This window comes from Podarcis vaucheri (genome assembly GCF_965113315.1).
Source record: "Podarcis vaucheri genome assembly, chromosome: 13".
NCBI lineage: Eukaryota > Metazoa > Chordata > Lepidosauria > Squamata > Lacertidae > Podarcis > Podarcis vaucheri.
The window spans coordinates 52,790,680-52,806,489 of NC_138751.1; the positions used below are offsets into that span (position 1 = coordinate 52,790,680).

Below are 15,810 nucleotides of genomic sequence, written 5' to 3' on the forward strand. Positions count from 1 at the left end.
TGAAATGAATTGCAGGGGTTTTAGCAACAAGGTAAAATGCAAGATTGGATTAATAAATAGATAGACTAACAGGACATGAATTTGCTGAACTAACTTTTAAAAGGGATACAAAAATGGGAGACGTGAGGGAGTCAGGAAAATAAGTTAATCAAAGAGGAGAAATTAAGAAAGAGGGAATTTTTGTCTTATTATATGTGTTTTTTTTCTTTTCCTTTTTGTGTTTAATGTCTGTATTTCTGTATTTTGTAATTTTGTATCTTTTTCGTTTTTTGTATTTTTCTAAACTTTTTTATGGATAAAACCTAATAATATATTATTTTTTAAAAAATGCCTCGCAAGGATGGAGGCGCATGCAAGGCCAGGCGATGGTCCCTTCCGAATCGCGCCCAGCGGAGGGCGCTGCCTGCAAGTAGGATTTCTCGTGCGGCGGCGGCAGCAGCAGCGTCGGGGACGAGCGGAGGCTTCCCAGAAGCAGCCGCTTCTCCTCCTCCTCCTCCGCCTCCTTCTCTCCTTTTCTTTCGCGTCCCGCTTCGGTGCGGCGAGCGCGCAGCCGAGAATGGAGCCGCTGCTGCCGCCGCCGCCGCCCCCCGGAGCCCCGCCGCTTTCCGCGGAGCCCCTGCGCGCCGCTTGGGCATCGCCCCGCGCGCGGTGACCTGGCCCTGCCGGGACGCGCAAAGGCGCGCGGGCGGCCGCCCCCGGCGCCTGGTCGGCCGGCGCGCTCTGCCTCCTCTCTCTCTCTGTCTCGCTGCGCAAAGGCGCCCGGCTCGGCGGGGGCGCGCGCTTGAGCCTCTCGCTCCTTGGAGAGCTCCTGGGAGGCGGCGAGGGGGCAGACTTTCCTCCTCCTCTGCCGACCCAGCGGCTGGAAGCAACTTGGGGGGCGAAAGCGGGGTGCCGCGGATCTCTCCTCTCTTGGCTCGGAAGCTCCTTTCCCGTGTCTTTTTGGCGCTCTTCTTTCCCGGCCGGGCTCTCCTCCTTCCTGGGGTTGTTATTCGTCTTCCTTGCATGGACGCACCATGGCCACCGCAACGCTGGTTTGCAGGGTGCAGTTCCTCGACGACACCGACCCTTTCAACAGCACCAATTTCCCCGAGCCCACCAGGCCGCCGCTCTACACTTTCCGGGAGGATATCCCCCTGGGCACCCAGTTGGCCGGCGTGCACCGCCTGCTCAGAGCCCCGCAGAAGGTACGGGGGGGGGGGCGTCGCGGAGGTAGGGGCTCCTGGGAAGAACGCGGGTCGTTTTTGCGGGAGGCTGGACCGGGCTGGAGACGGGAAGGGGAGACCCTCCAAATGTGCGCCCCCTTGGAAGCGCGCGCGCAAACAAGATCTTGAAGTGCCCTTGGTGTGCGTGGAGCCCTGCAGAGTAACGCAAGGAAAAGTTCCCGTTCCCTCTCTGACCCCCAAGGAGCTTATGTTCTGAATGACTTGTGCTGGGGGGAATGGTTGGGATTATGTACCATATTGAGCATGGCTTGTGTCCGGGCAAGACTTTTTTCCGCCTTCTCCCAAACACTAGAAATCAGTTACCAGGTGAGATCTGTTAGCAGCGAGCACTTCGCCTAACACATAATTAACGTGTGAAATTCATTGCCTCAAGATGTGATGATGGCCATTGAAGAGGCTGGGGGAAGGAAACCACGGAGCCTTTGTTTATCTATCAATGGCTAATAGTCGTCGTGGCTATCTTGATTCTCGAGATTCAGAGACAGTGTACCTTTGAAGCAGTGGCGTAGCGTGGGTTGTCAGCACCCGGGGCAAGGCAAGTAATTTGCGCCCCCTAACCCGTGGATTTGCGCCCCCTAAACCGTGGATTTGCGCCCCCTAACCCGTGGATTTGTTCCCCCTAACCCTAACCCCCAGATGTTGTGCCTGGTGCAGCCGCCCCCCCCTGCACCCCCCACGCTTAGCAGTTCAGGGACCACAGAGTAGGTGGCCAGGTAACAGCAGGGCAGAGCTCTTCACTTCACCGTCCTGTTTTTCAGAGGCACTGGGCTGGCCTGGGTTTTTATGATGTTGTGTCAAATTTGTACCAAATATTGGGCCGAACCACCTGCTGACTTGTTATCTGTGTTGGTTTGGTGCGGCAAGGCTTTTGAGCCAATCCTATATTTTGGCACGCTGAACATCCTATCTCTGAACATCCTAAGGGATGACGAGTGATGGAAACAGTGGAAGTTGTGGCATCAAGAAACGCAAAGTGTAAGGTGTAAGGGAAATATTTCAGAAAATGCTTAGGTGGGACATGCAGTGAAGATCACCATCCAGCCTGTGAGCTGGTTGTCCACTGTGAGGCCAGATTCTTGGTGTAATGGGCCTCTGGTTTGGTCCAGCAGGGCTCTTCTTATGATATGTGGTGCCAATGTTCTACTCCGTATACTTCTGTGGTCAAATGTGGTGATCAATCCACAGGCTGCCTGCAATATTTCCCAAAGAGAGTGAGACCTTCTCAGGCATACGGTTGCTACACAGGTGATACAAGCACGTTGCTATATATAATGCAAAGTTTTATTCACAAACTTTGATAGAAAAATAATACTCCAATGCAGTGATATGTCACTCGATAGGTTCCTTGTGTTTCTGTGCCACTTGCCATTCAGTGGATCGCAAAGGGACTTACAAGCAACGAACAGCAACAGCGACTTCACGTATCATCTTAGGACAAGTTATATAATTTGATCAACAAATCATCAATGTTCTTTTTTTGCATAAAAAGTTAAGACACTATCATCAACGTAACAGGCACAAATTAGAGGTGTCGTGTGTTGATGTTCACTGGGCTATTTGATAATTTTGGACACTGCTGCAAACCTCTTTCTACATATGTGTGAATCTCTTTTTATTTAAACCAGTTTGTGCCAATCACATTGACAGTGAAGTCTTACTCTATATCCAGTGTGCTTCATTCTTGCTTATATCTCATTGTGATGCACACATTTTAATATCCTGTGCCTTGGAGCATTCTGTTTAACTGTGCGCTTGTAATTATCTACAGAATAGTTGTATGTCCAAGAGCACCACTCTCTCTATTGCCGTTTTTGTTTGATACTGTGTGTTTTGCTATGTAGTCATCTCTCCCCGTTTGATATTGCCTTACTTGGTTATATTACCTTGTTTATGCCTTGTTTTCCTCTATCCGGTAATATGTCCATGCAAAATAATTGTTTTGTATTTTTGCATCTCTAATAGTATAGAAGCAGAATCTAGTGCTTAAGTGAGGACTTAGAAGTGAGGCAGTTTGTTCTTGTGCATGTTTATTGAGAAGCAAGTCCCAATGAATTCAGTGGAAATTACTCCAAGGAATGTATGCATATAGGATTCAAACCTTACCTAATTAGGGTGATGTAGAGTATTTTCTTCCTTTAGCTTGTGGGAGGGAGGAATCCACAAAATTAAATTCCACCCTTCCTTGGTGGAGAGGAGAGAGCCAGTATGCTTGCAAAAAAATAGTTCTGGCACTTAGATTTATGTTTGGAGGTAGAACTGGAACTCTTGTCTTCTGCCCACTAGGGAAGGACTGTACCTGAGGGGTTCAGGAAGAGCATTTGCTAATAGTGTAAAAGTAGAGCATTGGTATATTGATGCCATAGCACCATGGAGGTGAGGACAGAAAGGCTAATGGTCAGTGGGGTCAAGTGCATCTTGAGATCTTTTGCATGTGACTCCTGTAGTTGCTCTTCCTGGACATTGGTAGCCATTTCCAAAAATGCTTCTGTGGATGTTCGGAGCAAGCGATGGAGCTTTGGAGATTCTCAAAAGTAAAACACAGGAAGCGTAGTGTTTTAGTGCAGGATAGTGCGCACCCCGGAAATGATCTCTTTCAGCTTCTGCCTTCTGGAAAAAGGTACAGGGTTATAAAGACTAGGGCTAGCCGCCTGTGAAACAGTTTCTATCCAAATGCAATTTTGGTTTTAAATGCAGTGTAAGGTAGTCTCTATGGGATTATGTTGTATTTAATTATGGGGTATCAGAGTTTTTAGGGGGTTAACCAGGCAGGGATAGCAGGCTTGTTGGTTTTTGAATGTCTGATGTAGATTTTTTCAATTCCGTTGTTCTGTATGGGACAATGACAATAAAGATTATCGTATCCAGCATTGCTTATACTTCTCAAAAACTTGTGCTCAGTTTCCTTTTGCCTGGAGCAAAAACACAGACTATGTCGAATGCCTTTTCTTTCTCTTTAATTAAAGTGAACATGTTTGAAAACCCAGAGGCTTTGATAGCTGGGCTATTTGTTCCATGCGAGAGTGTTTTGAGACAGAAATGAGGAATTCCTTAAGAGAAGCAGGGGCTATGTGGAATGGATGCCTCTGGATCTCAAGAAGGATCTTTTTGGGACAATACATTTGGCATCTGTGCTAATTAATGCATCTTGGTGTCTCCCTTAATAATAAATTTGCACTGTTTTTCTAGCTCCTGGAGAGATTGCTTTCCATTTCCACAATAGCTTTACAGGGCAGACATTCCTCCCACAAGTTCGCTATAATTACTGGAGATTTTGAAGCTTTTAAAAGAGGTCTACCATAGAGCCCATGTGATACATTCACTCCTACCAGCAACCTACTTGGACTGTCATGCAATCTTGGGCAGTGATATATATTTCAAGACGTATGGTGAAGCTGGGGGGTGGGGGTGGCAGGGAGTATGTCCAAGCAAATAAAGGCGTGTTTAAGCTGTCGCTGTGGTGTGGTTCTTATGAGCTGACAGTTGCGCCAAGGCTTTTGTTAAAAATAGCAGTTAAGTCTACTGTCCTTGGAACACTTGATACCCTTTCAAAAGCTACAACATGTAGCATAGCAGTGAGTAAGCCATAACCTTTGTGGAAACCGGCCTTGCGGTTGTCCCTGCATCAACTGTCTTTCGATAGATGTAGCTCTCTGTTCTTGAGGATCTGGACTATGGTGCTAACGCATTTGGAATATTTGTGTACAGTTCTGGTCAATTCACCTCAGAAAGGATATTGTAGAGTTGGGAAAGGCTCAGGAAAGGGCCACTGAAATGATAATGTGGGCTGGAGCGACTATGAAGAAAAGTTGTCATGTCTGGGACTTTTTAGTGTAGGCAAGCAAGTGTTAATGTGATATATATTTATAAAATTATGCGTGGCAGAATTATACCATTCTTCCATTTTATATTCTGCTTGCCCCTTCCACTTCCTTGCTGTAATAATTTGTGCAGCTGTCAATAAATTTGTGAGCAAGTCCTTCATAGCCTGCGAACCTTCCACCCCATCGTAAATTGATAATCATGCTACCTCTGGACTTGCGGTCAGCTTTAACCCAGTGATTTCTGTTATCTCCTTAAACACACTTTGCCCCCCAAAATTGTACATATTTACACCCCCACCACATGTGAATGTAATTCCCTGTTGCCTGGCATCCCCTTCAAATGTTTTTTCTCCATCTCTCATAGACATTCTTTGCAGCTGAAAGTTGGCAGATAAGAGAAAGCGCTTCTTCACACTATGGAACTTGCTCCCTCAGGGGGCAGTGATGGGCACCAACTTGGATGACCTTAAAAGATGAATTGACAAATTCATGGCGGGGAGGGCTACTGGCTATGCTCTACCTCCACAGTTGGTGGCAGCAAGGCTTCCAAATACCAGTGGCTGGAGGGCAGTGAAGGACACGAGGCAGGAGTTGGTAATGCAGGTGAGCTGTGCACAAGCAAGCTGCCAGCTAGCTCTGCAGAAACTCCTTTTATTGGCACAATATGCAAAACCAGGCAGATACATTTTGGACTGTGACCATTACACATCTTCCAATCCCGAGATCATGGGGTGGTACAAGGTTATTTTGGCGCCTCCTGTTTCCACCGTGTCATTTTCCGCTTGCACTATGTATGACAAAGGAGACAAAGGTCACAGACAGGGCACAGCAGACCACTAAGAGAGCAAAGGTTAGAGGGCAAGATGTTTAGACAGCTATGGCTTTGTCTATGGGGGGAAGTGTACTCCGCACCCCAAGGTCATGCGTGCAGACAGCTGAGGCTGCCCACGGGCAGAAGTGTGCCCCACACCCAGAGATCATTCCTACACTGGAGGCCACGGAAGGGAAGAGTTTTGCTGTTGTGCTCATATTCTGCTTGCTGGTTTCCCTTTGTGGCATTTGATGGCCACCATGAGAACAGGATGGTGGGCTAGTTGGCCCACTGGCCTGATCTAGCAGCCTCTTCTTATGTTCTTAGGATTGCCACAACCCATTTACCTACGGGACCGCCTCTCCTGGTATGCCCCGTGGAGGACCGTAAGGTCCACAAATGACAACATTTTAGAGGTCCCAAGCCGCAACGTGGTTAGATTGGTCTCAACTAGGGCCAGGGCCTTTTCAGCACTGGCCCCGACTTGGTGGAATGCTCTGTCACAAGAGACTAGGGCCCTGCAGGACTTGACATCTTTCCTCAGGGCCTGCAAAACAGAGCTGTTCCGCCTGGCCTTTGGTTTGAACTCAGTCCGACTCTTATGTTTCCCTCCCCTTATGGTTTTCATCTATTGGCTACTTTTAAAATGAGGCTGCATTTTAAATTGCATTTTAACCTGTATTTTAAATAGGGTCCCCCCCCCCATTATGTTTTTACTGTAATTTTTACAGTGGTACCTTGGGTTAAGTACTTAATTCGTTCCGGAGGTCCGTTCTTAACCTGAAACTGTTCTTAACCTGAAGCACCACTTTAGCTAATGGGGCCTCCTGCTGCCGCTGCGCCATTGGAGCACAATTTCTCTTCTCATCCTGAAGGAAAGTTCTTAACCTGAAGCACTATTTCTGGGCTAGCAGAGTCTGTAACCTGAAGTGTATGTAACCTGAAGGGTATGTAACCCGAGGTACCACTGTACTGTATTGCAGCAGTGAAGATGAGACAGATGCAGTGTGCATTTAATTTTTAATGTGCAAACATCCAGCTCTACCGTAATGTATACAGTGCTCCATTCCTCACATCAATTCAGAGCTTGCTTTGCAGCCTATAGGGTGGGAAGCATCCCTCGCTCAGGAGCAGAGCATGTTTTGCATGTAGATGGCAGACCCTCCAAGTGTCCCTGTTATCCAGGGATGTCCCTCATTTAGAGAAGCCGCCCCAGTTTCTGATTTGATCCATTTTCCCTTAGAATGTCTCTGTTTTCATTGGAGAAATATTAGCGGGTATGGAGTTATCCAACCCCTGAGCTGTCTGAAGACAATCCTGTATAGGGAAGCTTTTGCTTTTTAAATATTTAATGTTTTATTATGTTTTTATATGTGTTGGAAGCCGCCCAGAGTAGCTGGGGCAACCCAGTAAGATGTGTGGGGTATCAACAGTAAAATTATCATTATGGAATGGGATGCCCTATTTTCATCGGAGAAATGTTGGAGGGTATGAGACGGTCCTGGGTTCAGTCTCTGGCACTTGTGGTTTCAGGATGGATCTCGGGCAAGGCTTTTGACCGAGACTTCTTACCGCCGACAGAATAGGCAACACTGAACCAGTGGTCTGAATCACTAGAAGGCAGTTTACTACGCTGACTGGCAAATTTTGCATTTGAAGAGGGGTTTAGGGTGCCACAGATTGATAGTAAATTGCTTCTGCAGAACTTCCTATTAAAATGCAAGAAGGGTAGGAACGGTCGATTCAGTATGTGAGGAAGGCAAGGGGTCAGTCAGCAGTGAGGAGATTTATAGTTCTTCAGGGTAGCTTGCAATGATAAAATTGATTAGAGCAAAGGAACAATATGGAAGAAGAGCAAACCTCTTGAAGCCAAACGGTAGTGCAACAAACTGAAACAAGCAGGGAAAAACATTGTCTCAGAAACGGAAAGCATCTGAGAAATGGACAACAGCCATCCCTAAACGAATCTAAAAGAATCCATTGAAATAAGTCTATTTAGTGACCATTTAAGAGTGGTCAGTGAAAGGGACAGGTGTTCCTCTGTTGAGAGGCTGTTCCAGACCATGGACATTACAACAAAAAGTCCTCTCCTGTTTACCTGCCTCAGAGGCCTTCCTTCAAATCCTCCTCCTGCGGTCGGAGCTCTGGTTTAGGCTCATGGGGGGCGGGGGGACGAATTCCTGGCCGTTTTAGGAGTTTAAAGGTCAAAGCCAGAGCCTTGCCTTGAGCCTGAAAGCAGATTAGTAGCAGGTGAAGCTGGCAGAGGATGAATGTAATATGATACAAAACCCCGGCAGCCACGTTTTGAACCAGTCGAAGCTTACAAGGGCAGCTCCATCTACTATGGTAATCTAGACAAAAGCACATCAGCCAATGTTGGGTTTGGTTTCTCCAAGAAGTAGTACTGTTGGCATATAAGATGAAGCTGATTATTATTATTATTATTATTATTATTATTATTATTATTATTATTATTAAAATACCGTATTTTTCGCCCTATAAGACACACTTTTTCCACTCCAAAAATGAAGGGGAAATCTGGGTGCGTCCTATGGGGCGAATGCAGGCTTTCGCTGAAGCCTGGAGAGCGAGAGGGGTCGGTGCGCACCAACCCCTCTCGCTCTCCAGGCTTCAGCAAGCTATCCGCTAGCTGTGGGAGACCCAGCTCTCCCAGGGCTAGCAGAGAGCTTGCCGGCACCCAGAAGCTTGGGGCGCGCTGAGCTCCACACGCCCCAAGCTTCGGGATCAGCGCAGCACACCTGGGGGGGAAATAAAAATTTTTCCCCTTTATTTCCCCTCCAAAAAACTAGGTGCGTCCTATGGGCCGGTGCGTCCTATGGGGCGAAAAATACGGTACCCTGATTTCTGCCTGCATATGTTTGCACTGGATGCTGCTGTGTGTGATTAAACTGAGCTACTTGTGCAGCTTTGCATGGACAAAGTGTGATTTTGCATGCAGACGTACCCACCGCCAGTGTGATATCCAGGAAGCTGCATACTGGAGATGAAGATTTTTGTCTTTTTTTAAATGAGATTCTGCTCTGTGAGCTCACGCCCAACATCTGCATATGTGGTACCATGCCTGAACCAAGACTGCCATGTTTTACAATGAATTTATTTATTTTTACAGATAGGTAGCCGTGTTGGTCTGCCATAGTCAAAATAAAAAAATTCCTTCCAGTAGCACCTTAAAGACCAACTAAGTTAGTTCTTGGTATGAGCTTTCGTGTGCATGCACACTTCTTCAGATACCACACGAATGTAATATGATACAAAACCCCGGCAGCCACGTTTTGAACTAGTCGAAGCTTACAAGGGCAGCTCCATCTACTACATGAAAGCTCATACCAAGAACTAACTTAGTTGGTCTTTAAGGTGCTACTGGAAGGAATTTTTTTATTTTATTTATTTTTGTTGGTTGATGTTAGTGCCATCAGGTGATAAGCAAGAGGATAACTTCTTAAACCTTGATCTCGAGGTTCATAGGCCTGAATTTGAACCTGTATTTATGCCTCACGTTTGCTCCTCGCAGCCCTCTCCTGCAATCTGACACGTCATTCCTGAACTTAGTTGAATTTGATAGTTTACTTATTAATCCAATCTCTTAAGTGTGTGTGTATGCACAAGCACACATTAAATTCATTGTAAGGCACTGTGTAATGTTTTTCATAGTGATGCCTGTGCCCTCTGAAAATGACATGGGAATTCATGACATGGCATTTTCAGAAAGCGGAGAGCACCACAGCCGTAATGCTTGCCTGCATATACTGTGCATAGAGTCTAGGAAGCAGCAACTTCTCTTCTCGGTGTTCATGCATACAGTGAGCAATAGGTAGAGAAAGGGCTGGCCGACCCATGGGGCAAGATGAGGCAACTGCCTCAAGCAGATCTGGCCTCCAAGGAATGCAATGCCTGCTGCCTTGGCAGACCCCCTGCTCCATTGCTGCCTCTGCAGTGGTCTCCTGGTGAATACTACCACCTTGTTCCTGATGGAATAAGAATAAGAATAATAAATTTTATTTATACCCCACCCTCCCCAGCCAAGACGGGGCTCAGGGCGGCTAACAACCAATAATAAAAACAAGTTGATTAAAATACAACTTAAAAAACAAGATTGAAATACAACATTAAGATGCAGCCTCTTCACAGGAGGAGAAAGGAAAAAAGAAAGGGGGGGAGGGAATCAAATTGATTCTAAGCCAAAGTCCAGGCGGAACAACTCTTGTCTTACAGGCCCTGCGGAAAGAAATCAGATCCTGCAGGGCCCTGGTCTCATGAGGCAGAACGTTCCACCAGACCGGAGCCAGTGTTGAAAAGGCCCTGGTTCTGGTTGAGGCTAATCTAACTTCCTTAGGGCCCGGGATCACTAGGGTGTTGCTATTTATGGACCTTGAGGTCCTCCGTGGGGCATACCGGGAGAGGCGGTCCCGTAGGTACGAGGGTCCTAGGCCGTGAAGGGCTTTAAAGGTCAAAACCAGCACCTTAAATCTGACCCTGTACTCCACCGGGAGCCAGTGCAGCTTGAAAAGCACTGGGTGAATCTGCTCCCATGGCAGAGACCCCGTGAGGAGCCTCGCTGCAGCATTCTGCACCCGCTGGAGTTTCTGAGACAGCTTCAAGGGCAGCCCTGCGTTGAGTGAATTACAGTAGTCAAGCCTGGAGGTGACCGTCGCATGGATCACTGTGGCCACAATAGATCTTTATTTCCCCTTCATTCCCAATTTAGATATTTGTTCCCTGCTTGCTCCCGATGTAGATCTTCACTCACCCCTTCTTCCCTGGTGGTTTTGTGGTTTGCCTCAGGCGCCAAAACGTCTTGGGCCGTCCCTGAATGGAGGTAACATGGCAAATGGGTGCGCATGTACCATGCTAAGTCTGTATGCGTGAGCACTGACCGGGGCGAAATAGGTTGTCTGGTTCCGCCGCTATTAGCCATGCCTCATTTGTCGCCTTTGGTTACTGTAAATACAAAAGGGCAGGTTTAATAAAAAGAAAAAATTATTAGAAGACGAATGGCAGATGAAATTAATGGACAATGCAGAATTGGATAAGATGACAGGGAGAATTCGAAACCAGAAGTTCTTGAAAGTAAATCTGCGAGTTATTTGAAAGACAATTGTAATCAACTGACTATGCTTGTAGGACTACAAAAAGTTTTGTAAGGAGAACTATATGAAATATTACAGAAAAGATTTATGAGAATGGATTTAAAGTTATTGACTGTTAAAAGTAATAGTTAGGATAACAAATGTAAGATTAAGAGAGGAGGTTTGAAAATCATTAGACGTGGTTGATGGAAGTCTCAGGCTAAAATAGCCAAAACGATGTATAAGATAAGATGAGATGATACATTCTATTTGGAAAATATATGTAAAAACCAATAAAAATGGAATAAATAAAAATATTTTTGTTTAAAGGCCAGGTGAACCTGAAATTGGTAGCTGATGGTGACTGTAATAATAGAAAAGTGTACTATCCTGAGTGCATGAACCTGGACTCTTGAGTCAGCACTTGTGAAACAGGAGAACTTCTAACTGTTGCCCTTGAGGAAGATTTTTTTGTTGTTGAAACGTGTTAGGTGATGTACTTTTGCAAATAAATTCTACACCTGGCGCTCGCATTGACATCTTCCTTTTTTTTTGGAAAATAATATTTATTAGTTTTCCAACAATTTAAAGACATCACTAAAAAGAAGAACAATACAATACAATACAAAAACACTACATAACACTAACACATTAAACTAACAAAACCAAACAAAAACAGTTTAAAACACATCAAACAATTTCAGTATCTTATCTTTCATTCACTTATTTCCACGACCTCCTCACACCTCCTTTTTTGTATTCCACTTCTGTTAATTGTTTCAGCAATTCCTTTCCATTTTCCTCTGTTTTCTATCCTATAATTATTCTAACCTTATTTTTCCTTTAATATTCTATTAATCTGTTTATACTTAATTCCTTATAACATTTCTACTAAAGCCATATAACTTCATTCCAACATTCTTCTAACATTCAATACTTTTACAGTATTTCTGTAAATATTCTTTAAACTTTTTCCAGTCTTCCACCGACTCTTCTCCCTGGTATCGGATTCTGCCAGTCATTTCCGCCAGTTCCATATAGTCCATCAACTTCATCTGCCATTCTTCCCGGGTGGGTAAATCTTGTGTCTTCCAATACTTCGCGATGAGTATTCTTGCTGCTGTAGTTGCATACATAAAAAAAGTTCTATCCTTCTTTAGCACCAATTGGCCGACCATGCCCAGGAGAAAGGCCTCCCGTTTCTTCAGGAAGGTATATTTGAATACCTTTTTCATTTCGTTATAAATCATCTCCCAGAATGTCTTAATCCTTGGGCATGTCCACCAAAGGTGAAAGAATGTCCCTTCAGTCTCATTACATTTCCAACATTTATTGTCGGGCAAATGGTAAATTTTTGCAAGCTTGACTGGTGTCATGTACCACCTGTAAATCATTTTCATTAAATTTTCTCTTAGGGCATTACATGCCATGAATTTCATACCTGTGGTCCATAACTGTTCCCAGTCAGCCATCATTATGTTATGTCCAACATCTTGTGCCCATTTAATCATAGCTGATTTCACCATTTCATCCTGAGTGTTCCATTTCAACAGCAAGTTATACATTCTTGACAAATTCTTGATTTTTGGTTCTAACAATTCTGTTTCCAATTTTGATTTTTCCACCTGGAAACCAACTTTTTTGTCCAAATTGTATGCCTCCATTATTTGGTAATAATGGAGCCAATCTCGCACTTTGTTTTTCAATTTTTCAAAGCTCTGCAATTTTATTCTGTCTCCATCTTGTTCCAGAATTTCCCAATATTTTGGCCATTTGGCCTCCATATTGAGTTTTTTCTGTGCCTTCGCTTCCACGCATTGACATCTTCCTCAAAGAATGGGAAGCCTTACTAGAAGCAGGAATCCTGTGGCACGATCAAGACCTAAAAACTTACTTGTGTACTTCTTGGATCGCTGAAACTCTCTGCCCTCAAGGTTTGAAATAGCTGCACTCCAAGATCTCTGATTCACAGTGAAAGTAGATTTTTTGGCACGTAAAATCATTAATTAATGGCCAGGCTGCTGCTTCTTTTTTTTGAAAAATAAAGGTCTCTGTTTTTGTTTAGTTTTTAAAGTGGGAAAATGTGCTGTACTCCCATTTATAAACTTCCTAACTTCCCACTGTTCTATTAAGAGTGAGCTTGTTGGCACTTTCATTCTGCGTAAGCATGCATAGGATCAGGCGGTAAAACACACTGAGCATTGTTTGCTTAATAAAGCTCTCCTGCCTGCTATAATGCAACTTTTGCAGTTCTGATGGCAGACAGAATGTTCTTGCATTTTGAAATGTTTGCTCTGTTTTTCTACACTGCTAGTCTGTGCAGAACCTCTTCAAAGAAAGAAAGATAGTTATACAATCCTGCCTTTGTATGAATCTTTTACTCTTACTGTATTTACAACTTGCTTGTTGCATTCAGTCTGTCACAGTTTAAGCGAACAGTCCTAAACATGAGAACTGGCGGCATTTGCAAGGACTTGCATTTCAAAAAACGGAGGCAATTAAGCTTAACCTCCGGGCCCTCTCCTTTGCTTTTAATCTAGAATCCCTGCTAGCTCGAATTAGAAAAGATAATTAGTGCCCTCCCCATAGCCTTTCATAGTGACTTGCCCCGCTTCCTAAATACTAATCGGGAATTGTGTTGATCACTAAAACAGTTTAAGACTTGCTTCAATGCCGCCATGCATTTGTTTTAATTTTAAAAAGCGGGAAGAGAAACTCACCAATCCTAAGGAGACCTAGTCACCTTGGTGTCCTTCAGGAGTGCTTTAAAGGTAAAGGTAAAGGACCCCTGACAGTTAAGTCCAGTTGCAGACGACTCTGGGGTTGTGGCGCTCATCTCGCTTTATTGGCCGAGGGAGCCGCCGTTTGTCCACAGACAGTTTTTCCGGGTCATGTGGCCAGCATGACTAAGCTGCTTCTGGCAAAACCAGAGCAGTGCACAGAAACGCTGTTTACCTTCCCGCCGGAGTGGTACCTATTTATCTACTTGCACTTTGACGTGCTTTCGAACTGCAGGTTGGTAGGAGCAGGGACTGAACAATGGGAGCTCACTCCGTCATGGGGGTTCAAACCGCTGACCTTCCGATCGGCAAGCCCTAGGCTCAGTGGTTTAGATCACAGTGCCACCTGCATCCCAATGGGGAGTGCTTTAGTCAATCACTTTTCCAGAAGAGATGCCCAGTCGCTCACTTAGGAAGAGTACTGTAAAGCTAGCTTTTGAATAGGTCCATTGGACTTTGGGAGAAGCCTCTGTTTGTGGAAGCTGTGTAGAAACCAAGAGATGTTCTTTATTAGATGTTGGTGCTCCGAATATCTGTGGCTTCCTTGCCCATAGTTGTGGGTTTCCTGACATGCTTACTCATAAACCTCTCTGCTGAATAGCTGTGGGCACCGCATGTTCTGCTCCACAAAGTGAAGCTTGGTGATTAGTCAACACTTTGGTCTAATTTCCAGTGCGCCACTGTACTGGGGTTCTATCACTGCCTGAAAACACATTAATGTGTATGCTGAATAAGATTCTTTGTTTCTGTCTTGGCTCTTCCTAGTGCAGGGGAGGGGAACCTGTGGCCTGGCAGATCTTAGAATCCTCGAATTGGAAGGGACCTTGAGGGCTGTCAGACCCCAGCAATGCAGGAATCTCAGCTATGACGGGTGGCCACGCAACCTCTGCAGAAAAACCTCCAAGGAATGGAGAGTCCACCATCTTACGAGAGAGGCCATTCCACTGTCTAACTAACAGGAGGAGCTTGGATTTGATATCCCGCTTTATCACTACCCGAAGGAGTCTCAAAGCAGCAAACATTCTCCTTTCCCTTCCTCCCCCACAACAAACACTCTGTGAGTTGAGTGGGGCTGAGAGACTTCAAGGAAGTGTGACTGTCCGAAGGTCACCCAGCAGCTGCATGTAGAGGAGCGGAGATGTGAACCTGGTTCACCAGATGACGAGTCTACCGCTCTTAACCACTACACCACACTGGCTTTCTCTTGCCACCAGAAAGTTCTTCCTGGTGTTTAGTTGGAACCCCTTTCTTGTAACTTGAATCCATTGGTTTGGAGCAGATTCCATGTGACAGCCCTTTAGATATTTGAAGATTGCCGTCCTATCTCCTCTCAGTCTCCTTTTTTTCCAGGTTAAGCATACGCATCTCCCTCAACCATTCCTCATTAGGCTTGGTTTCCAGACACTTGGTCATCTTATCATTTTGTTAGACTACAGTTCCAATCACCTCTGACTACTGGCTGGAGTTGATGGGAGGTTGATTAAACACACACACACACCTGGACTTGTGTGTGTGTTTGTTTAATTTTTAACGTCAACATTTATATTTTGATGGAATCTGGGTTTTTTTGTATTTCTTGCATAAAACAAGAGGAGGAGCAGACCTGAGGGGTTGACTTTCTTTCCTCTGCAGCCAGCACTGAAACTAAGCAGCTTGGTGGAAGCCTAACCCTAACTTTTAACCCTAACCCTAACCCTCCTCCACTGGGTCACCTGGTCACTTGCATGGCACACCTGGTTGCCTTTGACAACTAAGTAAGTTAAATACAGACCAGTTGCTGCATTTTGTATATTTTTCACTGGGAACCTCTGAATTTCACGAAAGGCGTTGCCTGTTAAGATCCCCAGGAGCTTCCCAATAATAAAGACACAATTAACACGGAATTTAGTTTTAGGTCATTGGCATAATTTTGGCCACAACTTCATTGAGTACAGATCATGAGTGGTTTGTTTAGGCATTGTTTTCCGACTACAGTGGTGCCCCGCAAGACGAATGCCTTGCAAGACGGAAAACTCGCTAGACGAAAGAGTTTTCCATTTTGGAGGTGCTTCGCAAAACGAATTTCCTATGGGCTTGCTTCGCAAGACG

At 45.1% G+C, this 15,810-nt stretch overlaps 1 protein-coding gene across 12 annotated transcripts in view; it reads left to right on the forward strand.

The window, feature by feature from the left end:
• Nucleotides 1-586: 586 nt before the first annotated feature.
• The window catches only part of FHOD3 (formin homology 2 domain containing 3), a 352,366-nt gene continuing 337,142 nt past the window's right edge, over nucleotides 587-15,810 (forward strand). For 2 of the 12 annotated variants that reach the window (XM_082194676.1, XM_082194681.1), the window contains exon 1: nucleotides 588-1,184. In XM_082194676.1, coding sequence (XP_082050802.1) covers nucleotides 1,014-1,184 — 171 coding nt within the window. In that variant the 5' untranslated portion in view covers nucleotides 588-1,013. Of the gene's footprint in view, nucleotides 1,185-15,810 lie in introns of all 12 variants that reach the window. The other 10 variants (XM_082194673.1, XM_082194680.1, XM_082194678.1 and 7 more) reach the window with 8 other exon arrangements.